The 15,854-nt window shown below is 42.0% G+C and overlaps 1 protein-coding gene across 1 annotated transcript; it reads right to left on the bottom strand.

Moving 5' to 3' along the window:
• Positions 1-6,873: 6,873 nt before the first annotated feature.
• On the bottom strand, positions 6,874-14,043 carry LOC114586877 (vomeronasal type-2 receptor 26-like). The gene is made up of 5 exons (XM_077920624.1): positions 13,826-14,043; positions 12,889-13,180; positions 10,934-11,788; positions 8,871-8,997; positions 6,874-7,784 (listed from the first exon to the last, which is right to left on the bottom strand). The coding sequence occupies exons 1-5, from the start codon at positions 14,041-14,043 to the stop codon at positions 6,874-6,876; spliced, it is 2,403 nt and encodes an 800-aa protein (XP_077776750.1).
• Between the last annotated feature and the right edge of the window lie 1,811 nt (positions 14,044-15,854).

Below are 15,854 nucleotides of genomic sequence, written 5' to 3'. Positions count from 1 at the left end.
TAAAAATGCCGATGATCAAATTAGAGGCAATATAGAAGAGCAAATAAAAGAGGTGCTGTCATGGTAGATTTGTTCCCTGATCCAATCATTGGGCTTATATAAGGATGAACTAATAAAAAGGTTAAGACTTGGGGGGAAGAGGTGGGCATGGACTCATTGTCTGCTTATCCTCTTCTGTGCTAAACCAAAACTCTTCATTTGTATGTCTCCATTCATTTACCCCAGGGTTTCCCAAACTTGGGTCTCCAGCTGTTGTTGGATTACAACTCCCATCATTCCTGGCTAGCGGGACCAGTGGTCAGGGATGAGAGGAACTGTAGTCCAAAGACAGCTGGAGACCCAAGTTTGGGAAACCCTGATTTACCCTACGCTGACTCTCCCAACTGTGTGAGCATTCCAATAAGCTCTACCTCCAAAACCTCCACTTATTAGGCAAAATTATAGTGTGGGAGCTGTGGACATACAGTCAAACATCATTTGGAAAACTTTCATGATCAGGGCTCCCAGTTGCACAGAGAAGCCTTCACCTGTAAAGCTTCATATATCTTCAAAGAATAGAGAGGTGCCTGGGGTATGAAGCCAATGGCAATGATCACTTGTGGTGGTGGTGAGGCCAATGCGCATAGTACCACTCCACTTTTCATGTATGCTTTGAATGCATGGAGAAAACCATGTCAAGGGAACATGTCAAGGATGCATTCTTAAGGAAAAGAATTCAATATACATATACAATAATAGATGAAAGCTGCCTTTCTTTTTGTAAAACATCCCAGTGACACCCAAGGACAGTTACAGGCCCACTTGTAAAGAGTGCATAGGGCATATTTGCTTCCAAGACTCTCAAGACAGACTTGTACAATTAAGGAAGTTAAAGATAATGAGCAGAATGCTTAAAACAGGCATAGGCAAACTCCGCCCCTCCAGATGTTGCGGGGCTACATTTCCCATCATCCCTGACCACTGGTCCTGTTAGCTAGGGATGATGGGAATTGTAGTTCCAAACAACTGGAGGGTCAGAGTTTGCCTATGCCTGGCTTAAAAGGTCCACAGGCCACCTCATATTGGAGCAAATTTTAATTCTAATAAAATTATGAAATACAACTTCTGTGTGAGTTTATAATGTCAGATTCTGAAGTCATTGAGGGAATTGCAAATTAAGGCAGAGCCAGATTACCCACCACTAATTTATAAACAATCAAGGATGGTTTGTTTCTTCACCCATGGATAGGGTGAGATCTATGATAGTTTTAAGTTCAGAACGTTACCTGCCATGGATGTAGATTAAGAAACTTCCATTTTCCTTCATCCGCTGTTGCTCTGCACTTGAATCTGGATGACTGCATGGCATGCAAAGCATGAGCGATAGCATAGACTGCATTGTGGGCACCGTAGCTGTGACTAGTCATGCTCATTTCAAAAATAGATGCAGGAAGAGTTTCCAGCCTCTCCTCTCCAGTGCAGATTTCATCAACCTCCGTGTCAACCATGGATATGGGGAAAAAGCATTCAAATACATTTTCCCAGAAGACCCTGATGAAGCCATCTTCTTTTTCTAAAGCAGGATTTCTCACCTGAAGAAATTTATGGAACCCCAGCACCTCTTTTGAGTGAACAGCAAAGGATAGTGCACCATGCAGGATGTCTACATTCCATCTTCTTTGAAGAGGAAGGGACGTGAAAGCCATCTCAGCTGTCATAAGCCATACCTTACCTTGGGTGTTCACCGATATATCAAAAAACTCTAAATACTGAATACAATTTCTAAAAACTATCATAGTATGAGTCTCACCATGGAAGACCACCACATTGGCTTTGCTTCCCATGATGACCCTAAATGTTCCAATCACCTTCTGCAAGGTTTTTTCAATCTGACTGGAAAAATCTATTTGGGGTAATTTCTCTACGAAGTCAAAGCAGATACCGTTCTGGGAAAACATGGGAAGCATGTTCTGTACAAATATCTCTGTACTTGTGACACTGAAATAAAGGACTCCAATCCACGTCCACCCAAAATGCAGCAGTAATTGGAGAAGACCCTTGTGTTGACTGGATGCACTTGGAAACATCCAGTACTCGAAAGCAGCTTGGGGGTTGCTGGTGGTTTCTGGAGCGGAGCTATAGGTGAGCTAAAGAAAATCAAGAAAAACGAGAAGAGTGGAAAAGGTATTTTCAAAAAAATAATAATTGAAAGATGATTTTGCAACTTTCTTTCTTTTTCTGGCCATGTACACATTAGTAGTTTGAAAAAGCAGCAAAGTCAGTTCTCCTTGTTGTGTTTTGAGTTGCATTTTTATGTTGCTGTACAGATCAAAGAGAGAGGCGGATGTCTTCCCCTGATGTCCATTACCTGATTTCCTACACCAAATACATTGATACATTTGCCAAAATGTAATGCTTTTCCCCAATCATCCATTGAGGTCATAAACAGACCTAGTCTAAGATGGCTAGTTATTAAGCAGAAGGATTCCCGTCCCCCTCTAGACATTATCAAAACACAGTTATTCTTTCTCTCATCTATCCCTGTAGGAAGAGAAAACTACTTTGCAGGGTTTTCCTCAAAATATTATTTTTTCACCATCATCTTCTCTTGTTCCCAACACCATTGCAAATCCCTGGAACATTGCTGGATCCAGGGCATGGTTCATATTGCAAAATGGTGATCAGGCTGGCAACTCAGCTGCTGTGTCCAAGAGGCCATTTTCACATATCTCTCTTCCCCACCCCAATTCCTATGACTGTGTTACTGTGTCTAAGGGACTCTCTCTTTTTTAAAAAAATAAATGTTGCTGCGGAGGACTCCACCCCCATGGATTGGCAGTAAAGGTAAAGGTAAAGGGACCTCTGACAATTAAGTCCAGGCTCTGGGGTTGCGGGGCTCATGTCGCTTTACTGGCCGAGGGAGCTGGTGTTTGTCCGCAGGCGGTTTTTCTGGGTCATGTGGCCAGCATGACTAAGCCGCTTCTGGTGAAACCAGAGAAGTGCATGGAAACGCCATTTACCTTCCCGCCAGAGCGGTACCTATTTATCTTCTTGCACTTTGACGTGCTTTTGAACTGCTAAGTTGGCAGTAAAGATTCCACAATTTTGTTTGACCTACACTCCTGCCTGACTCTCCAGCACTGCTTCTGCATTTCTCAATCATCTGCGGTCTTTAAGGAGAGCTGGATGTCCACTTGCTAGGAATGCTGTGGGTTCTTGCAGTGAATAGGGAGTTGGACTAACAGAGGTCATAAAAGGAATATTAGTTTGAAGAAGAAGAAGAGGAGGAGGAGGAGGAGGAGGAGGAGGAGGAGGAGAAGGAGAAGTTTTGACTTGATATCTCACCCTTCACTCCCCTTAAAGAGTCTCAAAGCGGCTCACAATCTCCTTTCCCTTCCTCCCCCACAACAAACACTCTGTGAGGTGAGTGAGGCTGAGAGACTTCAGAGAAGTGCAACTAGTCCAAGGTCACCCAGCAGCTGCATGTGGAGGAGCGGGGAAGCAAACACTGGCAGTTTGGAACTGCACATGAAGCCAGTTTAAGGATTATTTTTCCTTGGTGTATAATTGTTCCTTAAGCAGCATGCAGCCTGACTCTCTAAGACACTCCTCTTCCTGCCTCCACCCCAGATTTATAAACTTCCAGTTCCTTGGGTAGCCAACTTACACGTGGAATCTTATAGTTGTTCAAAATGACTGCCATGTGGAGACAGACATTAGAGTCAGGTCCCCCAATGACCGCTGCCAAACTGTTCTGGGGTTCACATTTGTAGTTATGGATAAATCTTCCCCGTGTGCAGAGGACTTCCATAGAGGCTTGAAGTGTAGATATTGGATGGAAATAATTCTCATAGATGTTGAAACCCAGGGTGACATTGGGTAAGATATGAGTGTTGCAATTTATCTCCCTAACAGCAAATACAAAGGCCAGGATGTTCTGGTAATTTTGAGTCAGAAACCTACAATGGAAGTTTGATTATTTTTTCGGACTGCTTTGCACTTCTATGATAAATATCAAGGCGGTCATATCATGAAAATACAAGACAATATCTAGTAAATATATGGGGTGAGAGACAAGGCTGATCATATTCAGAACGGATCCATTGGAATAAACAGATACTGATTTCAAAGGGTGTACTCTCAGCATGATTTAGTTGGCTGTCACCTATAATCAAGAAAATCCAGCTGTTGACTTTTTAAAAAATCAGGTCAAAAGATACGTCAAGATCACATGATCAACAACAGGAACTGATAATTGTGGTCATGAAAACTAAGAAATAAGTGCATTTCTAACCTCAAGTGGAAGCCATCCAGAGTCAATGGCAGCCCAGCTGCCTTCTAAATATGTCAGGGGAGTAGCACATGTTTTGACAACAGTCTCTCAGCAGTGTGCAGCAAGTTCAAGAAATTCAACAGAGATAAAATCTATTAAAAGCTTACTATAATGTAAATCTGAGAAATAATGCCAGCAACAGTGAAGTCTCAGGACTGAACATACTTACATATAATAGGATTAGGCTTAGCAATTGTACACTCAGCTTCAGAAATTGTACACATGGCTACTGAGAGAAGTAATGTCAGAGAATATCTGCATTTATTACTACTTTTAATGCTAATATTATCATCTACAACAGCACAGCAAATAAGAATATACCAAAAGGTAGCGGTAGAGGCAGAATGCCTTTCTGAAAAGGAAGTAAGGAATGAGCTCAGGTCATCCCCCCTAACTACTGAAGCTAAAGCTCATCTTCATAGAACCATCCGGATAATATTATTGGAAAAGATTATTATTATTATTATTGTCATCATCATCATCATTAAAACCTAGCTCCGTACATGAGCTCATCACCTACGTCCTGAGAGGGATGCTTTGTGAATGTTATCTGGTAAGAAGACATGTAGATCTGTGAAATAATGTACCCAATGATGAGATCACCTGGCTGATAATAGTTGTGAAGACTAGGAGTATGCTCATCCCTGCAAGATTTAAGAACAGGGAGTCTGCAACCAGCTTGAGGCAGCCACACTAATGCCAATATTCCAAATAGAATAATCTTGGATGAAAACCATCCAGTGAGAAACCATTTTATCAGTTCCCACATTAGCATTTGAGTGCCTGCTCGTTTCATCATCTGAGCAGAATAATCACTCAGTCAGCCGAGCTCAAAAGCCGGGACTTTCAAGAGTGCAGTTTATTAGCGCTCAGATTGATGGCACAGCGGATGTTAATATCTAGTTTGAGTCAGAATTTACTATTTTGCCAGTGGCCAATAGAATTTCCCATGATATTTGCAGAAGCGGTTGTAATCACAGTTGATTTGATAATTACTGGGGAGTTAATCACATGTTTAGCATTTACTGTGCAGGTGCAGAAGAATATCCCCCCCCCCCCCGACATATCAGCAGAACTCAGTAGGCTTCACAGCCCTCCCTGGTGTGGCAACAATAAGCTCCAAAGCATCTACAAGGCCACCAAAAAAGAGAGGCACCAAGAAACAAAGACTAACACAAAGTTGTGTTGGCCTTTCAGCCCTATGAAATGCCACAATTGTGGTCAGATTCCAGAAACAATCCTATCACTAATTCAGGATGATGGTAGTGATGATGATTTTATTGAATTTACATACCACCCTATACCTGGGGGTCTCAGAGCTGTTCACAGAATATCAGGGCGGTTCACAGAATAATCTGGCACCAAATGGTAATGGTACCTTAAAAAGTATTCATTTCCTAATCTCAGCCCATGGGGCCGTCAGATAATAGGAACCATTGCATTTTCTCTGGTATTCAGGGCCCAAGAAAAGGAGACTTATTCCATAGATACATAGGCCAACCATTAAATTATGTTAGTGACTAAATCCTGTGGTGATTTATATATATATATATATATATATATATATATATATATATATATATATATATATTCAGAATATAGTAACATTCACCTCACCATCACTATTTCCCTTAAGAAAAATGTTTTTAAAATGTTTAAAAGCTTTTTTTGCGGGGGAGAACAATCCTGCTTTTCTTTCATGACACTAGACTTGTTCTGGTGGTTGTAAAAATTACGTTATGACAGACCCAATTCTGAGATATCAAAACACCAGGCCTGCTACAGTTTTCTAATTAAGCTCGGATGTTTGGATAGCTCCAGCCAAAGATCTGGTGAGCCTTCTTGCCCTAGTCCAATCAAGACATTACCTTTTTCCACCAATCATTTTTCTCCACTCAAATGTGGATGAACACAAGGCACGCCAAGCACGCTGTCCTGAACTGCAGGCCCAAAGGAGGGGTTGAGCAAAGACATGAGAATGGCCAGATCCAATCCTTTATTAAAGGAAGGTGTAAACTAACAACAAAGCGTGCAGAGTCACACATTTCTTAAAGACACGGGACAAGAATTATGGAATATTATTCCAATATGTGATCACAAGTGGGGCTTTCATGGGGAAAAGAAATGAATGACTTTGAGATACTTAAAAGAAATATTATTTAACAGAAAGTAGATAATATGGTGTTATCTGGACTAAATGTCTTAATCCCCCTCCCCCGCTTTTTCTGTAATCAACAGATGGAAAATCATTAAGTCCTTTCCCCTCCTTAATTGTTTCTTTTCTTTTCTCAATCATTTCTCTTCTTACTTTCCTGTCGTCTTTCTGCTTCTATCTCTTTCCCTTCTTCTGTCCTCTTTTTCTTTTTCTTGTCTCTCTCTTTCATTTTCTTCTCACGATTGGGGCTGCAATAGTAGTGCAACTTAGCTGAAGATAAGTATATTTGGTTGGAATAGCATTGTGAGTTTCATAGATGACAAGGTGGATATTTAGCTATGACTAAATTTCCATTGCTTACAATGCGGTTAAATGATGAATAACGTTATTTGGGTTGAGTACCACATTACAATGATGATTTTTTCCTCTGTATTAGCTGCTCCCTGTTGTTCAACTCAGGCCTTACCATAATTATATAGCTTTTTGGGAAAAAGATACAAACCAGTAAGCCTGCACTGGAGGACAAGATTGAAAAGATCTCCACAGCCACCATGTACTTCCCCTTAGTACTCAGGTAGGTGGGAACAAAGGACAACCAAACACTGCAAAACAGAAGCATACTGAAGGTGATAAACTTGGCTTCATTAAAACTGTCAGGCAACTTCCTGGCGAGGAAAGCCACACTGAAGCTGACAATGGCTAGGAAGCCCAAAAAGCCCAGCACAGAGTAGAACATGAGAGGTGAACCTTCACTACATTGCAGTACAATTGCATCACGCATTGTGTGCATGTCCAAATATGGGAATGGAGGAGAGATTGACAACCCCACAGTACAAATAATGGCTTGAATCAGGCAGCAGGAAAGAACAATTGAGGTGGCCAGGTGTTTCCCCACCCATTTTCTCATTTTAGACCCTGGCTTGGTGGCCCGGAAAGCTAGGACCACAATGATGGTTTTAGCCAGCACACTTGATACAGCCACGGTAAATATGAAGCCAAAAGCAAGTTGTTGGAGGAGGCAGGTTGCCTTCTCAGGTTGGCCAATGAAGAGCAAAGCACAAAGGAAGGAGAGCATGAGGGAGATGAGGAGAGTGTAGGTGAGGCTCCGGTTGTTGGCTTTGACGATGGGAGTGTCCCTGTGCATAATGAAGATTCCCAGCACCAAAGCTGTGATGAAAGACAAGGAAAGAGCAAGGAAAGCCAAACCGAGGCCCAATGTTTCCTCGTAAGACAAGAAGGTTATATATTTTGGAATACATGAATCCTGGTCATTGTTTGGATATTGTCCATCTGGACATTGGAAGCAGGCATCCAGGTCTGAAAAAAGAAAATGTAGTTTTCAAACACGTTTCATTTTGTTGTACATGCTCTGACATTGGAAAAACCTAATGAAGGCAAATAGGTCAAAACATGATACAAAATATTGCACCCAAACGCTAAGAGCTCAGTGGCACAGCGAAATACCACCGCTGCTTTTTGTCCACGATAAAATGGGAATAATGCCTCTGCTCCCATCTTGTCTGGGTGTATATATCAAAACATTTATTTTGTTTTAGTCAAGTGGCATAAAATGCAGCTGTACTACTACTAATTTATTATTATCTAGCTGGGCTCCCCAGCCACTCTGGGCGGCTTCCAGCAAAGATCAAAAATACATTAAAATGTCACACATTAAAAAGTTCCCGGAACAGGGCTGCCTTCAGGGCTGCCTACATTACACATATCAGTTTGCATTCTCTTAACCATCACCATCAAATTGAAATGATTTATGGAGGAAAGGATCATTCCGTTTGGGTTGTAATATAGATTTGTTAAGTATAATTGGTTTAATTCACACTGGAATGGGACTGCCTGTTTGTTTTGGTGAAAGGGCTTAACTTGAAGATTCCATTGAAGCCTAAGAACAGCAAGAACAGCTCTCTCTGAGCTTTAACTGAGTTGATAATTAACTGGTTGTTGTTCTCTAGCAGCTAACATGTGAGTGATTAACATTAGATCAGATGACAAAGGCTTTTGGTTGCAAATCTCCATTTTGAAGGGAGTTGCCTTTGGGTTTCTTTGCTCTCAAACTCTGTGGAGTAAGGGTGTAAATGAAGCTCTCCAGAGCTATATTTCTTTGTTTTCATGTATCCATTCACTTCAAACTGTTCAATATTAGCATCTCCAATAAAAATTGCCTATTCTTCCTGAAATAATACAAGAACTGAAAACACTGTTAACCTTCAGAATTCACTTTTTTTTTGAGCTTTGTTAGAGTTCTAATCCAAAAATCTGTAAGAAAATACATGGAAAACAGAACTACAAACGTTTTTTAGAATCATTAGACAAATGAGTGTCAGCCTTGTATGCATCCAGTGGACTACATGCGATACTTTGGAGAACTTGATACATTATCATGCTTACCCTTCTCGTTGGAGATCTTTCCTTCTGGACATGGAAGGCAATCATAGCAGCAAGATGGCTTCCCCTCCTTCTTGCCCTTTCTATAACCTGGATGACAATTGTCATTGCACAGAGAAATGGGAAGCAACTGTACATAAAAGAAAGCACAGAATATTTTAACATTCAAAAAATAGGTCTAGATAGTTTGTATGATATAGTTTAATCTACAGCTGAGAACGAGATTGATGTTGGCATGGCATAATAAATCTGCTTGAGTCTTAGGAGTTACTTTCTATGCAGTAGGACTGATTGAACTTCCACCTTGGTTGTGCTTAAGATAAACGAGCCTCATCTAGCTGACATGAGAAAGAGAAGAAGAAGAAGAAGAAGAAGAAGAAGAAGAAGAAGAAGAAGAAGAAGAAGAAGAAGAAGAAGAAGAAGAGGAGAGTTACGGTGTTAAGAAACAGAGAATTGCAGCTGTAAATCATAAGTCTAAGGAAATTATAACGAAAATGAGTCAATTAATGAAATAGAGGGTTGCTGAGAAAGGGTAAATATAAGGATGCAGAAAAAGGGAGGTATGGGGAAGTCCGGGAAGTAAGGTGAAGGAAAATAAGTTTAAGAAATTATATATGTTTATTTGTTTGTATGTTTTGTTTTGTTTTATTGTTTGTTTTTATTACATGTTTGGAAAATTAATAAAAAATTATTTAAAAAAAAAAAGAAGAAGAAGAAGAGGAGGAGGAGGAGGAGGAGTTTGGATTTGATATCCCGCTTTATCACTACCCGAAGGACTCTCAAAGTGCCTAACATTCTCCTTTCCCTTTCTCCTCCACAACAAACACTCCGTGAGGTGAGTGGGGCTGACTAGCCCAAGGTCACCCAGCAGCTGCATGTGGAGGAGCGGAGACGTGAACCCAGTTCACTGGATTACGAGTCCACCACTCTTAACCACTACACCACACTGGCTCTCAAAGAGGCAAAGTTGGTTCCAATTCTGAAGAATAAACCGCTTTTTAAACTTTGGGGAAATAATGGGAACCATCTGAAAAGTTTTGTGCATCCTTACCTGGTAAGAGATATTAGGCCATACAATGGCATCCTCATCAATAGTGAATGCTTGGGGAGCATCTGGGTCTATGCTTCCAACTCTGACTCTAAGAAAAGATTGATTTGGGAATGTGACCCAATTTATAATATCAAATCCAGATTGTAAGGCCCCATTTTGGTCAAATGAAACCTTTTCCCCAGCACTGTTGTTAAATGAAACATTTCGGAGAAAACGTTGGAGCTAAAGGGAAGAGAGAGAGAGAGAGAGAGAGAGAGAGAGAGATCTTGAGAGAGAATCAAGGCAATAATACAACACACAACACACTTCAAACTAGGATCAGTGGGCTCTTTAAATGATCAGTGCAGGATGTGGCAGTTCAATGTTCCAAGCAGGAAGCCACTGAAGTTCTCCGCTATGGTACTATGGGCTCAAGCAGGGCAAACCCCCTTGTTCCACCATGTTCCTTGTCTTCTGGAGGCTACTGAGCATGTTTTGGTGTGTGGGGGATTGCTTTCTTATACTATTAGAAATATGTGCTTTTACTGCGTATTGTGGAGTTCACCAACATGAAAAAAAACTTTAGCCACAGTGACATTCACCAAACAGTATGAAGCTGCAAAGATCAGCTTGCTCATTGGGCGCTTATGACCCTCAAAAGGGAACCTCGGATTAAGTATTTAATTCGTTTTGGAGGTCCGTACTTAACCTGAAGCACCACTTTAGCTAATGGGGCCTCCCGCTGCTGCTGCGCCGCGGGAGCACGATTTCTGTTCTCATCCTGAAGCAAAGTTCTGAACCTGAAGCACTATTTCTGGGTTAGCGGAGTCTGTAGCCTGAAGCTTATGTAACCTGAAGCGTATGTGACTTGAGGTACCACTGTATTTCCAAACTAACCAGTGTTTAATGTGTTTACTGTGAGCAAGAAACACCAGAAAATAAAGTTGAAAAATGGCTTAGTGAGAAACCAAGTTTGCAGCTGCCCCAAACCCAGACTTGGCAGAGAGAGGGACCAATTTCTTTTTTTTCATTTTACCTGCCATTGCAGTTTGATGAGAAACTTCTTTCTCTGTCCTCCTGCAATTGCTTTCTTTTTGAAATTGGACAAATCCATGGATTGCAGGGCATGAACTATAGCAAAAACAGCCAGGTAGATGTTGTAACTGTGAGCAGTTGCACTCATTTCAAAAACTGATGCTGGAAGAGTGTCTAGCTTCTCGTTTCCTGTGCAGAATCCCTCATTTGCCATGTCTACTTTGGTGTCAGGGAGAAGACAGGTAAATGTATGTTCCCAGAATACTCTAAGAAATTCGTCTTCTTTTTCTGAAATGGGGTTCCTGTTCTGAATAAATTTATGGAATCCTAACACTCCTTTAGAGTGAACTGCAAAAGACAGAGCACCATGGATGAAGTCTATATCCCACTGTCTTTGCAAATGAAATGAGGTGAAATCCATTTGAGCTGTCATAATCAGGAGTTTTGCATTCTTTAGGCCATGACTGAATTCCCAAAACTGGAACAATGTCCTCAGGACAAGCATGGTCTGAATTTCACCATGCACAACCACCACACTGGCAGTGCTCGCCATGATTCCCACAGTCATGTTGATCCCCTTGCCCACAACTTCACCAAAAGCACTGGAGGATCCTTGTCTTGGTAAACTTTCTACGAAGGCAAAGCAGATGCCTCTTTGGGAGAAGATGGGAAGCACCTTCTGCACAAACCTCTCTCCGTTGTCATCATCCAGATAAAGCACCCCAATCCATGTCCACCTGAAATGAAGAAGTAGCTGGAGAATCCCCATATATTGGTGAGTCCCATTTGGAAACATCTGTTGGATGAAAGCACCTTGGTTTTCAATATCCAGGACTGGTGCGGAACCATATGCAAGCTGAAGACACATTAAAATAAAAGAGTACGTTCTCATATTATCATGTTCTTGTAGGTTGATGTGTGTATCTCTGGCAATACAGCCACTGTACTACCAAATCATAATGCTTCCCACAAAATATCACCTAAGAAGCATCAACATTTTCTTTTGAACCTTCTGCCAATCTAACCTCATCTTAAACTCTGATGGTAGCATTAAAAGGTAAAGGTAAAGGGACCCCTGACCATTAGGTCCAGTCGTGACTGCCTCTGGGGTTGCGGCGCTCATCTCGCTTTATTGGCCGAGGGAGCCTTTGTACTGCTTCCGGGTCATGTGGCCAGCATGACTAAGTTGCTTCTGGTGAACCAGAGCAGTGCATGGAAACACCACTTACCTTCCCGCCGGAGCGGTACCTATTGATCTACTTGCACTTTGACTTGCTTACGAACTGCTAGGTTGGCAGGAGCAGGGACTGAACAACGGGAGCTCACCTCGTTGCGGGGATTCGAACCGCCGACCTTCTGCCCAGCAATTCCTAGGCTCTGTGGTTTACCCCTCAGTGCCACCCGCGTCCCTGATGGTAGCACTGATCAATGCCAAATAGAGATTTCTATTTCAGAGCCTATATACACTGTACCTTTATCTTAAAAAATTATTAAAAAATAATCCCAGTCTTCAGACAGCGCTGAGTGTATTTATCTTTGGGTCACTACAAACAATAGCACTTCCCCCCACCATACGTTGGTGAGACAGCTGTGTATGTTCCAAGAGGTGTCAGGTCCGATCACAAACATGTCTTAGATGCAAGGCTGTTGGCTCCCCTCCTATTTCTGAAGCACACTCAGGTGGATTGTGTGAGGGCCTTTTTTGCCACAACCCAAGGGGCATGCTGAAGGCGACACAGAGGACAAGAGAGACAAGAAGTCCTGTTGCATGAGCAGCAAACCTCTTTATGCCAAATGGACCTGAGATAATGTAGACATTCTCCCCATAGTCAAGTTTCCCTGCAAGGCTTCCAGTGTGATTTCAGCCACATCCATTTTAACCTCCAAACCACATCTATAAAGCAGGAGAAGCACCCCATGGTTTGCTCATCTATCCTGCTCATGAGCAAAGCTTACCTGTGGCATCTTGTAGTTGCTCAAGATGGTTGCCATATGGAGGCAGACGTTGGAATTAGGTCCCCCGATGACTGCTACTGGGTTGCTCCGGGTGTCACACTTGTAGTTTGGGATTAATCTTTCCTGAGTCGAGAGAAGTTCCATGGAAGCTTGATAGGTTGCGCTTGCACTGAACTGGCTATTATAGATCTGGAAGCCCAGAGTGATGTTGGGTAAGAGTCGAGGATTTAAATTAATTTCCCTTACAGCAAATGCCAAGGCCACGATGTGCTGGTAGAGCTGGGTCAGTACCCTGTAAGGAGAGTTACATGCCACAAAATGGTGCATCTGCTGCAGATTATATGGGCCACATTTCAATACAATGTGGCATTTCATCAAGCTATGTATTACAGCTCATACACAGGAAAGAGTCAGTTGACTGTGGTCATGCATCCACTGGCATTTTATCCCCTTTACGCTTCTCAATATGCATCTATTAATGGCACTTGGTAGAGGCTAAAGAAGGCCAAGTTGGGAGGCTTTTTATTCCCTAAATCAGGTCTATTCCAATTTTTGAAATTATCTGGTACCGTATATTTAACAAAAGAAGATATACTGAAAGTACCAGGATGATAATCCAGGATGGTAATAATTGCCTGTAAATTGTTATCCAATCCAGAATATCTAATAGACAATACAGTTCAAAATATCATTCCCCTACAATTTAATAGGCTGTTCCAGGCAGTTAGTTCAGAAGTGCAAATATAGGACTGACCCAATTCTTGAGTAGGACAGTTATTGCACCTTGTATTATATAGAACAAGTTATAGCAGATAAGGAAATAGATTACCCCACAGCAGACAATTCGAAAAAAGATTATGGTGAATGTAAATGCTTATCCACAAAGCTATGCTTGCAATAATTTTATCAGAACAGGTACATTTTATAAACTCCTTACATGATATCACCAAAGAGCTCAGTAGAGGGAGGTTTTTCAAATGTCATTGGACTTGAAAACACAAAGTTTTGCGAAGAAATGCCAGCGATATTGAGATCTCCAGGCTGATAATACTTGTGGAGAATAGGAAGAGGGTCCCTGGTACTACATTTAGCATTTGGAAGCTTGCACACTGCTTCAGGCAATAGCACAAATATTAGCACAACTAACACCATCATTTTCTATTAAAATCTGATTTCTAGAAAGAATTTCACCTATTCCAGCATTGCTGTTCAAGGAGCTGTGAATCCTGGAATTAGATTCAAATGGCTGCTTATTCAGCAGATGTGATGATTTGCATCTCAGAATGATGGATTTCTGCCTGTCTCTTTCTCTTTTCTGAATGGTGCAAAGGGATATGGATGGTTTATTCAGTGCCAACCGATTGTTTTGCTCATGGCCATGGGCACTCCCCAGGAACTTTGAAAACAAGGAGAATTAATCATAGTTAATTTGTTAATTACATAACTGCAGTTTCTCCATGACTGCAGATAATTATTCAGAACTGCATTTTCTCCATGAAAATGTTCAGTTGATCATGCCTAATTGAATATAGTGCCTACTAAATTGAAAGGGACTTAAATGATTCCTAGTTTGTCGCCTTGATTTCCATGGGACCTAATTTCAACTCACTTGGTATGGAATTGATTCAAGCAAATATTATGCAGTGTGAAGTTGCAGCAAACAGATTGATGAAGTTGTGTCTCCTTCTAGCCTTACTTCTAAGTGGCACAGGAAATAATACAAACCTATATTTCACTGTTGTTTTGTAATTTTGCTAGTGCCCACTACAGGTCAACAGGGAATTGGAGAAAGTGTAATCACAGTTAACCAGGTAATTAGAGGGGAAATAATCACTACTCAGACTTCTAGGTTCTCTGAGACATGAAAAAGAAAACATGTTTAACTCAGCATAATTTTCTTGTCTGTAAGAAAAATGAGTCTTTCAAATAAAAATCATTGTGCAATATATTTATATGTAGAACTGTGTGAAAACCTTTTTTTAAAGCAGTTGCCCAACATAAAGCAGTCTCCCTTCTGTTTTCATCTAAAAGGGGGCATACACCTCCCCAAACTCATGTTATTTCATATGTGTGATCACTATGTCTGCCAAAATGAAACATTTTTACAAAGTTTCCCATATGATGGAAACATCAAAGGCAAGCGAAACTTGCAGGTATAGTTTTGTGAGTTACTGGCCAAGCTCCTTATCCAGGTGAATTATTTTACAAAGGCTAGATAGTCACATTGTTTTCTGAGGTGGACATTTAAGTACAAAAATTTTGCTCTTGCCTATATTCTGTATGATTTTTTCACAGCAGAAATGTATTGGTAGTATTGAAGTTTCCTTAGAATCAGATAATTGTAGGTGTGCTGGTCCTGGGGGGGGGGGGGGGGGTTCCGTACGGCGTGGTCTGAGTCCGGTCCTGGGTCAAGGGTCTGGAGGCTGTCCGTCAAGGGCGAAGCGAGGTCCAAGGCAAGGAGCAGGGCGTGGTCAGGAACTCCAGAAGAGCAGGTGAGGGTGCTGGCAGGAACAGGTTTACAGCGATGTTGCTCCCGCAACCTGGAACTTGGCTGACTGGCCTTTATCTCCTCTGGGGCCTAGGGCGGTCCCGGCCCACAGGTGACTTGGCCTTAAGGCGAGCCCTCCTCCTGAGAGAACTTAGTTCCCTCTGCCTCTCTGCCCTGAGCCTCTGCAGCTCAGGAGAGGCTGAAGGGTTACCGGACCCAGAGGCAACCTCAGCCTCCTCTGATGGGGCTGAGAGTGGAGCACCTGCAGGCAATGGGTCCTCCATCCCCTCAGGAGCCAGAGCAGACTCAGCTGGTGCCTGTACCTGAGGATCCAGCGCAGGTGAAGACCCTTCAGGCTCAAGCCCCAGTCCCAGTTCAGCTGGTTCTGGAGGCGGGGAATCCTGTGCAGGCTGGGATTCCTCCGATTCAGCCTCTGAATCAGATTCCCAGGCCATCACAGTAGGGTTGGGAGGGAATA

The sequence above is a fragment of the Podarcis muralis genome, chromosome 16, assembly GCF_964188315.1.
Source record: "Podarcis muralis chromosome 16, rPodMur119.hap1.1, whole genome shotgun sequence".
NCBI classification, from domain to species: Eukaryota; Metazoa; Chordata; class Lepidosauria; order Squamata; family Lacertidae; genus Podarcis; species Podarcis muralis.
Note: the sequence above shows the minus strand (reverse complement) of the source record. Positions and strands in the feature narration are given on the sequence as shown.